The sequence below is a fragment of the Ursus americanus genome, chromosome 33, assembly GCF_024610735.1.
Source record: "Ursus americanus isolate L20-20 chromosome 33, mUrsAme1.1.p, whole genome shotgun sequence".
Classification (NCBI taxonomy): domain Eukaryota; kingdom Metazoa; phylum Chordata; class Mammalia; order Carnivora; family Ursidae; genus Ursus; species Ursus americanus.
Genome location: NC_142159.1, coordinates 15,888,442 through 15,902,320, shown reverse-complemented (window position 1 = coordinate 15,902,320; position 13,879 = coordinate 15,888,442). Strand labels below are relative to the sequence as shown.

Sequence of the window (13,879 nt, the reverse complement as noted above, 5' to 3'; positions counted from 1 at the left end):
TTATTGCAAAATACGGAGGAGAACGAACAAGGGGGACTAAGGCAAGGCACCTGCTATGTGCCCGGAACATCACCGACTATCTCACTGAACCTTCACAATGCCCCTAGGAGGCAGCTGTTCCCCTTTCACAGATGGGGCCCGGAGTGAAATGAGTCTCCTCTTCAACCAAAGGCCAAGACTCTTCCCTCGATGGTTGGGCCCTCCTGCAGGCCAGGCCTGGGATACGAAGGCCAAGGGGAGGAGTGTGTCCTCAGTAGCCCCGACGGCCTGGGTTCTGGCCACATCAGGGCATCCAGTTCCAGCACAGCCCCTGAGGACTGTCAAAACCTGGCCTTTTTCTGGGTTTCAGCAAGACACAATCCCTACTTTCCAAAACGAGGACTCTGCTTTCCTGACTCACAAATCTTTTGAGAATCTAATGACAGTTCAGGTGCTCTCCTCAGAAAAATGCACTAGTACTCACAAGTGTGGGCAGTGGCAGAAAGCCTGTGGCCTGTTTTAAAGGCATTGGGTAGTTAAGAAACTGCTCCAAAAAGGGCTTCCCCGTGAAGGCCAGGCAGCAGTGGCAGGAGGGGCCCCTGTGACACCGTCAGAGGACTGGGGAAGGAGCTTATCGGTAAGAGGCAGTTTATTGGGGCAGCTTCATGCGAAGCCTCCTCTAGGCCACGACAGCTGGGCGTGTGCAGTGGAGCAGCTGCTCCAGGACTCCCGCGCCCACGCCATCCAGCTTCCCCCAGGAAGGGGAGCTGGTGGACCGAGGCACGATCGTCCATCCCCAAGATGCTGTCCTTGATTCACACGGAAGTTGCTGCCCACTCCGTCGGGGCTGCTGGTGAACGCCTTGAGGTTTCTGAGCCCATCGAGGCACGGAATAACACGGGTGGGCAGGAACAGCGAGCTGTGGCAGGTGAGCAGCTGGAACACTGGCGCGGCATGGGGAGTCGGAGCGCACCTCTGCGAGGACGGGTGACAGAGAAGGGAAAGCCTCTTCCCAGGGCAAGGACCCCCTCGGGCGTCTGCACACCCTGGGGGCAGGGGGGAGGAGGCCTGGCTGGGGCTGCCCTGGGGGGCCTGGCAGTCTCACAGAAGCCCCCAAGGCAGGGCAGCAGCAGGAGGCCCTGTTCACAGAGGCTCACTGGCAAAGCTGCTTTTGCTTTTCTTACGCCTGGCTTTGGTGAAGGGGATGTCAAGGGACTCGAGGCGGAAGGGCCGGGGCTGGGGCATTTCGGGGGCCTGGGTAGGCGAGACGGCAGCGGTGTTGCTGAGTGGGGAGCTGAGGCCGGGGGGCGAGCTGTGATGCGCTGTGGAGAAGGGGGCAGAGCAGCCAGTGAGCCAGGGGGACACGGGGATGGGGAGCCCGCCCCACCCCACCCAGCCGGAGGTCTGGTCCCACAGCTGGGCCCCCAGACGGTCTGGGCCCGGAGCTCGGAGTTCTGGAGACTCAGACTCCGGCAGCCCCGGATCTTGAGCCGGACAGGCCTGCACTCGGGGCCCAGCTGCGTGCAAGTGTGACGTCGGGGGGCCTCAGTTTCCTCATCGGCAGCATGGGCGCAGTGCCAGGTCCTCAACTGACGTTCATTTGTTTCCGGTGCTATTTTTCCCTCCTGGTCCTCAACTCTACTGAATTCCGCCTCCTCAACAGTCTCAACGTAGAACTGAGATTTGCTTTTCGTGGCTATTTTATTAAAAGCTCCGTGGCCTTTGATTTTGCTTTTAGAAATGGAAGAACGAGGGGCACCGGGGCGGCTCAGTCAGTTAAGCGTCCCACTCTTGGTTTAGGGCTCAGGCTCCGTGCTCAGTGGGGAGTCTGCCTAAGCCTCTCCCTCCCTCTGCCCCTCCCCCTGTGCTCTCAGGCTCTCGCTCAAAGACAGAAAATCTTAACAAAAAATGGAAGAACAAAGTGATTGTCACTCTTGCTTTTAAAAGTGTTCTGCTTCTGTGGCCCTGTGTGCCCCTTCTGTGGCCCTGTGTGCCCCTTCTGTGGCCCTGTCAGCCACCCTACTGGCATCTGCGGAAGCTGGTGAGCCCCCGAGCCAGACCCGGGCAGCCCATGCCAGGACACCCAGCTGTGTGCCGCAGGCCTGCCGTGCTCGGGGGAGGCAGAGGAACCGAACACGGCGGCTCTGCGCCAGGAGACGAAGGGGGACAGGAAGAGGGAGTCTGGGCACGGAGCACATGCCATGTGCCAGGCGCTGGACTGGGCCGCTCCCCCCCTCACCTCCCCCAACCCTGGGAGGTAGGCATATCTCAGCGGACGGCCGAGGGAACTGAGGCTCAGGGGTGGGAAGGGGTTCTCAACCCGGGCCTGACTCCAGTCCACCCATCATCATGCCTCTCCCGCTCGGCAGAGGGCCGGGAAGGACTCTCCCCGGGAGGGGCCGGAGGGCAGGAGGCGGGCAGGGCACTCACGGAGGCTCTTCTTGGGGTCCATGCTGAGGATCTGGCTGGCTCGCCTGGACCGGAAGTAGTTACTGGCAATGTTTTCACTGTCGCTGCGGCTGAGCAGCAGCTTGTAGCGGTCTTCTTCCTGCTGAGAGGCCGGATCCTCGGTGGGTCAAGACCCCTTGTTTGTACAGTTCTCACCTCTGCAAGCCTGGTGGGGTGGGGGCCGCCCTGAGCCTCCCGGCCCCTGCTGTGGACCCTACTCCTGGGGTGGGATCCAGGCAGCTCAGGGCCGGAGAGTCACAGCTCCGGCCAAGCCTATGCCCCCCCCTTTCCTTGGGATGGGAAGTGCCTTGCTCTCCGGTACCACATAGCCCAAACCCATCACGACATATTCATAGAATATGAATACAGGACTCAGCCCACGGGCACAATCAGAGTCATCAGAACTGGAATCCCCAACTCTCCTCACCAAAGACTGATTTTTCACCACTGTAATGGCCTTGTTTGCTTCAGCCTGAGTCTGCCTTCAGGGACCACCCTTCTCCCCCTCGACGTGGTCCTGGCGAGGCCATCGTTCACAGTGCCCTAACACCACCTCTCCTTCTCGCCCACCTGTGACCCAGACTGAACCAGCCACAGAAACAGATCTTCCGGACAGAGTCCCTGGTCCAATGGCAGCCCCTGACCCAGGCAGAGCTCATCAGAATCTCTCCACAAGTGTTGGTTTAGGGTGTGGTAAGAGACTGGGTCTCCTCCTCTGGGATCACCAGCGGCCGGCAGCCACCCTCCCTGCCGCGTAGAGAGCACCTGCCTGAGTCCGGAGCTAGCCTTGCAGGGGAAGCCTAACGGACAAGTAAAGCAGCACACAGAACGGTGTGCTTACAGGAAGTTTCCTGACCTCCGCCTGCGGGAGGTATATCTCTGTTGTCATAGAAACAACAGAGGTAGGAGAGCAAAGGAACTTCAGAAGCCCTATTACTGTTTCGTGGATCCTCGAGGGCCCTTTGGTCCGAGGATACCAGCAAGGGCGCAGGGAACCAGAATGTACGGGCCCGGCGCCTGGGCTTGAAGACCACCTCCTGTCCTTCGCCAGCAAGAAGGGCTACCTTGCACCACCTACTTGCCCTCTGGTCTCTAGGACCCTAAGTGCCTTGGCGTGAGGGCCAGAGCCGGGGGAGGGGCCGACAGAGTGACACCGGAAAGATCCAGGCTCAGCCTCCTGCTTTGATCCTCAGGTGGGGTGAAAGTATGATGCTGACCCGCAAGCCCTCCCCTGCCCCAGCTCCCCTCACCTCACCCCCTCCCAGAGGCCTTACCGTGCCTGGTTCCCCGTTGTCTGCTGCAGAGCTTTTGCGGACTGCCTTGTTCTGTGGCCCTGTTGGAACTGCTATGAGAAACACAAGCTGAAGTCACTGCTGCCTGGTCCCTCGTCTGTGGGCCAGAGGGCCAGGGCAGGCAGCAGCACTCTCCGGAGCCGAGGCCAAGGGACGACTTTGGGACACAGACAATAGGAGGGCTCCGATGCCAAAGCAGCCATTCCCCTGCTTCCTGCAGCACAGCCCGCCTGTGGGGGCAGGGGAACCCCTGCCGACCCCTGCATTTGGGAAATGGAGCTGGCTGGGCTCCCCGCCTTCCCGCAGGGGGACTGTCCATCCCTAAACTCAGAGAAGCAGGACCGGAAGGAACATTCTCTGACCAGGGGTGCTCCCAACTGTGAGGCCGGAGACCGTGGGACCTGAGACTCAGCGGGGGTGGAAGGGCCTTCAAGACCACCTCACCCAACCCCTTCTTTGTGAAGATCTGGGACCAAGGCCCAGAGAGAAACAGTGACCTTCATAAGGTCACACAGAAATCAGTGGCGAAAGCAGGTGAACCCGTTTCTATCCCTGGTCCTACGACTCACTGCTCTGACTGGCCTCTGCTTCAGTCACTTATTCCGAGGTTCCATCTTCTCGGATGTAAAAGGTGTGATCATGTTTGCCTGCCCCAAGGCTGTTGGGGGAGGTAATGAACGATGACCGTGACAGTGATCAGACGGAGCATGTGCCGGGCATGGCGCGAGGGGTTCACACGCAGGAACACGCTAAGCCACCCAGCGATCTTTACGGAAGGTGCAGTTACTAATCCCCATTTCACAGATGAGGACACTGAGGCCCAAAGAGGCCACACAGGGAGCGGTGGAGCCAGAATTCCAACCCACATCTGTCTGACTCCAGAACACCCTACTTCTGTTTCAGGCCCCCGCCATCTTGGAGCCCCAGGCCCTCCCCCCAGCTGCTGCACCCACAGCCAGCAAGGCCGGGGCCCCGGCTCCAGGTCACCGTGCAGGAGGGCAAGCTGCGTGGAGGAGGCCCGAGGGGACAGCCGAGCGCCTGACCTACTGGGAGGCTGGTTTTCAGGATGATGGGCTCGGGGATCTTCCAGAAGCCACTATCCTCGTCCCAGCAGGACTCGCGCCGTATCTTCTCCAGGTTGCTGTAGTTGCAGTCCCGCCGGATGAGGGGCTGCACCTGCTCCAGCAGCTGCTGGAAGAGCATGGAGTCCCGCTCCTGCCGGCGGATGGTGGCCAAGTAATCGATCTTCTCCAGCTGGAACTCTGACTGCAGGTCTTTGATCTCCACCTCTGCCGCCCGGAGCTGGAAGCAAGGGGTCACGAGCTGAGTCGCCGTCCGGCCGCCCTCCGCACCCACTGCCTGCGCCTCACCCGCCCGTCTACCCGCGCCGGCCTCCCACCTGCCCACCCCCCTCCCCGGCACTAAATGAGCACTGACTGTGTCCACAGCCCTGCAGAAAACAGGAAAAGAACCCGCTCATCAGCCCCCCACCTCCCACCATGCCGACCCCCGGGGACAATCCCCCCCCCCCCACATTTTATCCAGGAGCCCCTGGGAAGGCTCCACACATAACACTGGGGTCACCACGTCCTAAACGGTGTCAGAAAATTGTATAAATCCTTTTCCTGAGAGGAGCGGAGGCATTAACTCTCAGGCTCTGCAGCGCTCGCTCTCCCGTGGCCACGGTCAAGTTACCATGTGACAGACATCGGACTGAAGGGCAGAGCCAGCCTGATTTGACCGTGGACTCCGCGCTTTTGCGATCTCCTACCTGGGTCTGCAGGGTGACTCCCAGCTGCAGCGGTAAAGCGTGCTCTCCCCCAGCCCCAAGACCCCTGGGTGCACAGTCTGTTTCCTCAAAGGGCAGTTTGATGAGTAAAGAAGGATGTTTTAGGTTCATGGGAATGGTCATCACCTGTAACCAGGTGAGAACAGAGGCTACCTGGTAGGACACACGTGGGCAGTTAATGGATGGTAGACACGTGGTGTTAATGGCAAGAAGATTTGTCTATTTTCATACATCTGGAACCCTTCATGGTGACTTTTGTAGCAGATTCACTGAGCTCTAATTCCCACGTCATACAATTCACCCATTTAACAGGTACAATTCAGTGGTTTTTAGTACATTCCGAGTAGTGCGGCTATCAGCTCTGTCAGTTTGTAAACATCTCATGATCCAAAAATAAACCCCACCCCCACAGGTACTCATCCTCCACTTCTCCCCAACCCCCAGCGCCAAGCGACCGCCGATCCACTTTCTGTCTCTCCAGATTCGCTTATGCCGGAGATTCCATGTCACGATATAGAATCTTGTGTGTGGCTTCTTGCACTTAACACAGTGTTTTCAGGGTCCATCCATGCTGGAGCATGTGTCAGGACTTCCTTTTCTTTTTTCTAAAGATTTATTTATTTATTCAAGAGAGACAGAGGGGAGGGGCAGAGGGAGAGGGAGAGAATCTCAAGCAGACTCCAGGCTGAGCACAGAGCCTGACACGGGGCTCGATCTCGTGACCCTGAGATCACGACCTGAGCCGAAACCAAGACTCGGATGCTTAAATGACGTAGCCTGTGCCACCCAGGCGCCCCTCTAAATGGTAGTTCTGCATTGCACATCTGCATTTCCCTGGTGGCCAGTGTTGTTGGTCACTGTTTCTTGCACTTATTGGCCATCTGTTTATCTTCTTTGGAGAACTGTCTGTTCAGATCCTTTGCCCATTTTTAAATTGGATTAATTTGTCTTTTTATTCTTAAGTTGTAAGCGTTGTTTACATATTCTGGATATAAGCACTTCATTGTGATATGTGATCTGCAAATATTTTCTCTCATTCTATGGGCTGTATTCTCTCATTCCTGATCCTTTGCAGCATAAAAGTCTCCATTTTGATTAAGTCCAAGGTATCTATTTTTTTCCTTTGTTGTTTGTGCTTTTGGTATCATACCTAAGAAAGCAATGTCTAATTTATCTTTTTAAAGATTTTATTTATTTACTTGAGAAAAAGTGAGGGAGAAAGAGTGAGAGTGAGAGAGCACAGAGAAAGAGGGAGAGGCAGGCTCCCCGCTGAGCAGGGAGTCCGACCTGGGGCTCGATCCAGGGCCCTGGGATCATGACCTGAGCCAAAGGGAGCTGCTTAACTGACTGAGCCACCCAGGCGTCCCAGCAATGTCCAATTTAAGGTAACAAAGATTTACACCTTTGAGTTTTATAGTTTTAGCTCTTACATTTAGTGTTTTGGATCCATTTTGAATTAATCTGTGTATATGGTGTAAGGTTGGGGTTCAACATCATTCTTTGCCATACGGACATCTAGTTGTCCCAACACCATTTATTGAAGACAGTCCTTTCTCCACTGAATAACCTTGGCTCCCTTGTTGAAAATCAACTGACTATAAGCATGAAGGTTATTTATGGGCTCTCAATTCCATGCCATTGATCTCTATGACTGTCTTTATACCAGTACCACGCAGTCTGGATTACTGTAACTTTGTAGTAAGTTTTGCAATCAGGAAGTGTGGGGCGCCTGGGTAACGCATTTGTTAAGCGTCTGCCTTCGGCTCAGGGCGTGATCCCGGCGTTCCGGGATCGAGCCCCACATCGGGCTCCTCCGCTATGAGCCTGCTTCTTCCTCTCCCACTCCCCCTGCTTGTGTTCCCTCTCTCGCTGGCTGTCTCTCTGTCACATAAATAAATAAAATCTTTTAAAAAAAATTTCGAAATCAGGAAGTGTGAATCCTCCAACTTCGTTCTTTTCAAAGTTGTTTTGGCTCTTCTGTCCCTTCAATTTCCGTAGGAACTTTAGGGTCAGCTTGTCCGTTGCTGCAAAGAAGCCAGCTGGGACTTCGATAGTGATCGCCTTGGATCTGTAGATCAGTTCGGGAAGTATCGCCGCCTTATCAATACTAAGTCTTCCAATCCATGAACATGGGTGTGTTTCCATTTATTTAGGTGTTCTTAATCTCTTTCAACAACGTTTTATAGTTTTTGGAATATCAACCTTACACTTCCTTTGTTATTCCTAAGTATTTTATTCTTTTTTGATGTATTGCAAATAGAATTGTGTTTTTTTAGATGTTTATGGATATTATCCATTTTTATTTAAGTAGCGTCCATACTCAATGTAGAGCTTGAACTCATGACCCTGAGATCGAGTCACATGCTCTATGGACTGAGCCAGCCAGGTGCCCCACGCAATTGTTTTCTTAATTTTATTTGTGGGTTGTTCATTGTAAGTACGTAGAAATACAATTGCTTTTTGCTTATTGATCTTGAATCCTGCAACCTTGCTGAAGTTGTTAATTGATTTTAGCAGTTAGGGCTTTTTTTTTTTTTTAGTGGGTTCCTTAGGTTTTTCTACCCAAAAGATCATGTCATCTGTAAATAGAAATGGTTTTATCTATTCCTTTCCAATCTCAGTGGCCTTTATTTCACTTTCTTGCCTAACTGCCCTAGCTAGAACCTCCAGCCCAACATTGACTAGACGTGGTGAGAGCAGACATCCTTGTCTTGCTCCTAATCTTAGGGGGAAAGCGTTCAATCTTTCACCATTAAGTATGATATTATCTGTAGACATTTCATAGATGCCTTTTATCAGAATGAAGAGGCTCCCTTCTATTCCTAGTTTCCTGAGTGTTTTTATCATAACGGGTGTTAAATTTTTTCAAATATTTTTTTCTGCATCACTAAGATGATTATGTGGGTTTTGTCCTTTATTCTACTGATATGGTATACTGCATTAATTGATTTTGGGATACTAAACCAACCTTGCACTCCTAGGATAAATCCCACTTTGGCATGATGTATAATTTGGTTTCCTAGTATTTTGTGGAGCATTTTGTGTTTATATTCATAAGAAATATTAGTCTATAGGGCACCTGGGTGGCTCAGTCGGTTAAGCATCTGCCTTCGGCTCAGGTTATGATCCCAGGGTCCTGGGGTCGAGTCCCAGATCAGGCTCCCCACTCTGCCAGGAACCTGTTTCTCCCTCTCCCTCTGCCTGCTGCTCCCCCTGCTTGTGGTCTCTCTCACTTTCTTTCTCTCTCAAATAAATAAATAAAATCTTAAGATAAAAGAAATACTGGTTTATAGTTTTCCTGTTATGTCATTGTATGGTTTTGTTATCAGGTGATATGGGCCCCATAGAATAAGTTAAGAAGTGTTCCCTTTTACTTCACAATTATTTTTTAAAAATATTTTTTAAAGCCAATAGGCTTCATTTTACAAATAAAATCCAGTGAGAAGACATAATGGAACAGGATACCTCGCAGAGGAAAGCAAATATCATAAAATATCTCGGTGTGAAATTAACAAGATATGTTCAAAACCTATGAGAGGAAATTTATAAAATACTCTTGAGTGACACAAAAATTGGTCTTAATTAACAGAAGACATACCATGTTTGTGGACAGAAAAATCCAACCTCATGAGGGTATCATCAAGCTAATGTATAGATATAATGTGATTCCCCAAAAAATTCCACCAACTTTTTTTCTTTACTTCTCTCCCTTTTTTACTTTTGCACTAGCCCTGTTGTTTCTATAGTTCATTTTGTAAAAAGCAAACAAACAAGAAAGAATATCCAGGAAAAACCTGGAATAGAAAATCATTGACAGAGGGCACCTGGGTGGCTCAGTCGTTAAGCGTCTGCCTTCGGCTCAGGTCATGATCCCAGGGTCCTGGGATGGAGCCCCGCATCGGGGTCCCTGCTCGGCGGGAAGCCTGCTTCTCCCTCTCACACTCCCCCTGCTGGTGTTCCCTCTCTCACTGTCTCTCTGTCCAAAAAATAAATAAAATCTTAAAAAAAAAAAAAAAAGAAAAAAAGAAAAGAAAGAAAGAAAATCACTGATAGAGAATTAGCCCTATAAAATTATAAAACTTATTAAAAAGCCCCTAAATTTCAAATAAAATGGTTGGCACTGGTACATGAATAGACAGAGCAAGAGAAATGAATAGAAAAATCAGAACTACATCTCAGAGGTTACAGAACTTTAGCATACGATCAAGGCAGCAGCTGACGTTCGTGGAGAATAAATGGGCTTTCCGAGAACCGGTGCTAGGAAACAAGGAGAGCCGTGTGGAACGGATAGAATGGAATGAGCGCCTCACCCAGGCACCAGGATAAAAATCAAGTTAATCAGATTTAAATGCAAAAAAGAAAGAAAGATGGGGCGCCTGGGTGGCTCAGTCAGTTAAGCGTCAACTCTCGATTTCAGTCCAGGTCACGATCCCACAGTCATGAGACTGAGTCCCGCATCGGGCTCCTCGCTCAGCGGGGAGTTGGCTTGAGATTCTCTCTCTCCCTCTCCTCCCCCCAACTCACTCTCTCTCTATCTGCCTAAAAAAAAATTACAATAAATAATAAAAATAAAAGCAAGCAAGAAGCTATATGAGTTCTAGAAGGAGGCATAAACTCAGAATCTCCACGCAATAATAAAAAGTTGATCACTGGACAAAAAACTTCAAAAAATTCTTTTGTATGGCAAAGATACCATAAAGTGTGTAAAAAGACAAATGAAACGGGAACAAAAACATTTCCAACTTACTTCACAGATGAAGAAACTGGCCACAGACCAAGGAATATTAATATTCCTGATGTAAATTACAATACTTCTGCTCTAAAAAGCTTCTACGAGTGGAGAGGGGAAAGGAAGCAGCAGCCTACCAGAAAAATGGGCAAAAGATATGAACCCAGTTCAGAGGGAAAGAACTGCCATCATCCCTAAAACACATGAAAAGAAATCTCAGCCTTGCTCAATAGTAAGAAAGACGCAAACCGGCGAGGCTACCCGAAAGCACGCTCGCACGTGCTAGTGGAAAGGCAAAAGGATTCTCCCCGCGGAGCAGAAATTGGCAACAGCCCAAATCACACATGCGTTTCCTCTGTCCCAGCTGGAGGAATCAATTCCAAAGAAACCGACCCCAAATCCGAAAGTAGTGTGTGTACAGACTACTCACTACAGAGCTCTTTGTCACAGCAAAAGACTAGGGACAACCCAAATGTCCATCAAGAGAGAGCTGCCGGGATGGCCCCCCGGGTGGCCCAGTTGGTTAAGTGTCTGACTCTTGATCTCAGCTCAGGTCTTGATCTCAGGGCGGTGAGTCCAAGCCCCAATGTGGGCTTGGGAAAAGAAAAAAAGAGAGCGAGCGAGCTGCTGTTGGAATAAACAATGCACACCCGTGTGATGGAGTGCCGCGAGGAATGAGGAATATTTCTCGAGACTGTTACCGAGCGACCTCCAGGATGTATCGTTGGGTGAAAAAAGTCTAGGTGGAGGAAAGTGTGTTTGTAGCTACTTTGACCTAAGAAGGGAGACTATGTAGGTGTGTGGGTAGCAGATTTGTACACACACATATGTTTGCTTCTATTAAAACAAGAAAGTTGGGGCGCCTGGTGGCTCAGTCGGTTAAGCATGTGCCTTTGGCTCAGGTCATGATCCCAGGGTCCTGGGGTCGAGCACCACGTCAGGCTCCCTGCTCAGCGGGGGCCTGCTTCTCCCTCTGCCTGCTGCTCCTCCTCCCTGCTCGTGCTCTCTCCCAAACAAACAAAAGTTCTAGATACCTGGGGATAACGGCAGCTACCCAAATCTGAATCATTCCAGGGAGACCCTCTGAAACAGCACACAGAACCAGGAGAGAAAATGAAACCAGCCTCCGCCCAGCCTACACCAGCGGGTCTGCAATACCAGAAGCCCAGCAGCCAGCTGGTGGGCCGCCCCACGGCGGGGATGAGTGGAAAGCACCCAGCAAAGTGTGGAAGGGCCTCCGGAGGGGAAGGTGCTGGAAGGCAGATAACATCTCTCCCCAAAAGAGAAAGCCCCACTCTGAGTAGGAAAATACTGACGATAGATCGGATACTTAGAAATCAATGGAAGAGACTGGAATGTGGGTTGGTCTCTGCAAGACAGAGTCTCTGCAAGTCTCTGGAGAGACCGAGGGGTTAGTCTCTGCAAGGCATTGCTTCTGGAGGGTGTTTATCAGTGGGAGACCCCTTGAGGTGCAAATAAAAGGCCTGCAGAAACAAGAGAAAATCAAGAAAGACACACTGACCCCTCCCACCGAGAGAGAGAGAGAGAGAGAGAGAGAGAGAGAGAGAGGGAGGGAACCCAAAAGTGAGAGCAAAATCTGGAAGGCAAGGTCTCAACCCCTATGATTCCCACCCCTTGGTACGTGCCCATGACTATGTTCTCTTACAGCAAAAAGCACTTTGCAAATGGAATTAAGGTTATTAAACCGTTGACTTTAAAACAGGGGATTATCCTGGATCATCTGGTAAACCCAGTATAACCACACGGGGCCTTACGGGAGGGGCGCAGAGACCCCGGCAGAGGACAGGGGTTAAAAGAGATGCTTCAGGGGCGCCTGGGTGGCTCGGTCATTAAGCGTCTGCCTTCGGCTCAGGGCGTGATCCCGGCGTTATGGGATCGAGCCCCACATCAGGCTCCTCCGCTGGGAGCCTGCTTCTTCCTCTCCCACTCCCCCTGCTTGTGTTCCCTCTCTCGCTGGCTGTCTCTCTTTCTGTCAAATAAATAAATTCTTAAAAAAAAAAAAAAAAGAAGAAGAAGAGATGCTTCAGACGAAGGAGACAGGAGCAGAGTCAGAGAGCTGAAGCCTAGGAGGGGCTGGCCCTGGGCGTCTCTAAGGGGGGCCAGGAGGTAGGAAAGGCAGGCAGTCTCTAGAAACAGAATGACCCCCAGCGGACAGCCAGCAAGGCCATGCAAACCTCAGTCCTACAACCACATAGGACTAAATCCTGTCAACAACCTGAATGACCCTGGAAGAAATGGATTCTTCCCTAGAATCTCTGAAGGAAATGCAGCCCTGCCAACACCTTGGTCTCAGCCGTATGGAATTCTAAGCAGAGGAACCAGTCATGCTGGAGCTGGACCCTGACCCACAGAACTGTGAGATAATAAATTTGTGTTATTTTAGGCAACTCTATTTGCGGTGAGAGGCTAACTACCACAGCAGTAGGGGGCAATCTGTTTAACACTGCACTTCACTATAGGAACAGAAGAGCGTGCTGTTGACTGAGCAAAACCGGCCAGCCGCCCGAACCCTCACCTCTGCTTTCAGCTGGTCCCGAAAGTGTAGAAAAACCAGACACTGCAAACTACACAGACAAGAGCAGAAGTAGCTAGTCAAAGCTGCTCTAGAAGCAGAAAATGAAAATCAAAGCATTTCAGCGGAAGAAAAACCCCCCAAAGTACGAGCACACAGAACCAAAACGTAGCCCAACATCCTGATGTGAATAAAATTTCCACCAATTCACACGTATGAACATTTCAAATCAGCAGTCCAAAATCCTTAGAGTGCAACTGGACCGAAATGAAGAAAGTGTAAAATGGGACATTAACTGAACTCCAGAAAGAATTTTTCAAAACTTAGGTGCATAGACCAAATTATGAGATATCCCAGGAAGAACAAATTTAGCTGAAAACAAAAAGGGTATTAAGAACAAGCATGAAAATAGCCAAACACTACAGTGTTCGGAGTAGGAAAAGCATCAGCTTCTGCTCTGGCAAGATCCTTGCGTTGGCAGCGTCGGATGGGGACGAGGGGTGCCCTGCGGCCGGCCAAGGGGGATGTGTCAGGGCCCAGAGCCCCGAGCCCCCGAGGGTGCGCCGAGGGAAGCAGATGGCCGCTCCTCCTCTGTCTTGTCCTCCCTCCCTGCCCTCGGTCATATTCGCCTCCCTTCTGCTCCTGGAGCCGCTAACCTCATACATGGCACCGGCCCCTCCCTTGGCCTGGAAGACTCTTCGTTCGGTCACGACCTGGCCCTGCATTTCCTAAGGTTCAGGTCCCACCTCAGAAGTCACTGCCTCCAGAAAAACTTCTCTGCCCCCCACCCAAGGTGGCCCTGGGAACTTAGGGTTCCGCTAATATTCAGTCCCCCGACGTGGGTGCTGGTTTCACGGGTGCGTTCACTTCGTGGCAATGAGTGAAGCTGCACACTTGTGATTTGCACGTGTGTACTTCAATCCAAGAAAAAATAAAAAATAAAGCCACCTGACTTGCAAAACAAAGGCAGAAGAAAAATTATTAAATTTCCTTACTGCCTACAGCCCATTGACAAGTTTTTGAAACAGGCAGAGGGACATTCCTGTAGGATTTCAGCTGCCTGGATGTAGGACTCTGCTGAGGGCAAGAGGCAAGCTTAGCCTGACCAC

At 51.3% G+C, this 13,879-nt stretch overlaps 1 protein-coding gene across 8 annotated transcripts in view; it reads right to left on the bottom strand.

Moving 5' to 3' along the window:
• Positions 1-466: 466 nt before the first annotated feature.
• KIF17 (kinesin family member 17) overlaps positions 467-13,879 on the bottom strand; it is a 42,173-nt gene continuing 28,760 nt past the window's right edge. For 3 of the 8 annotated variants that reach the window (XM_087858463.1, XM_045782050.2, XM_045782051.2), the window contains 4 exons: positions 4,763-5,021; positions 3,702-3,772; positions 2,410-2,530; positions 467-1,301 (listed from right to left, as the gene is read on the bottom strand). In XM_087858463.1, coding sequence (XP_087714589.1) covers positions 1,123-1,301; positions 2,410-2,530; positions 3,702-3,772; positions 4,763-5,021 — 630 coding nt within the window. In that variant the 3' untranslated portion in view covers positions 467-1,122. The remainder of the gene's footprint in view (positions 1,302-2,409; positions 2,531-3,701; positions 3,773-4,762; positions 5,022-13,879) is intronic. The other 5 variants (XM_087858466.1, XM_045782052.2, XM_087858467.1 and 2 more) reach the window with 3 other exon arrangements.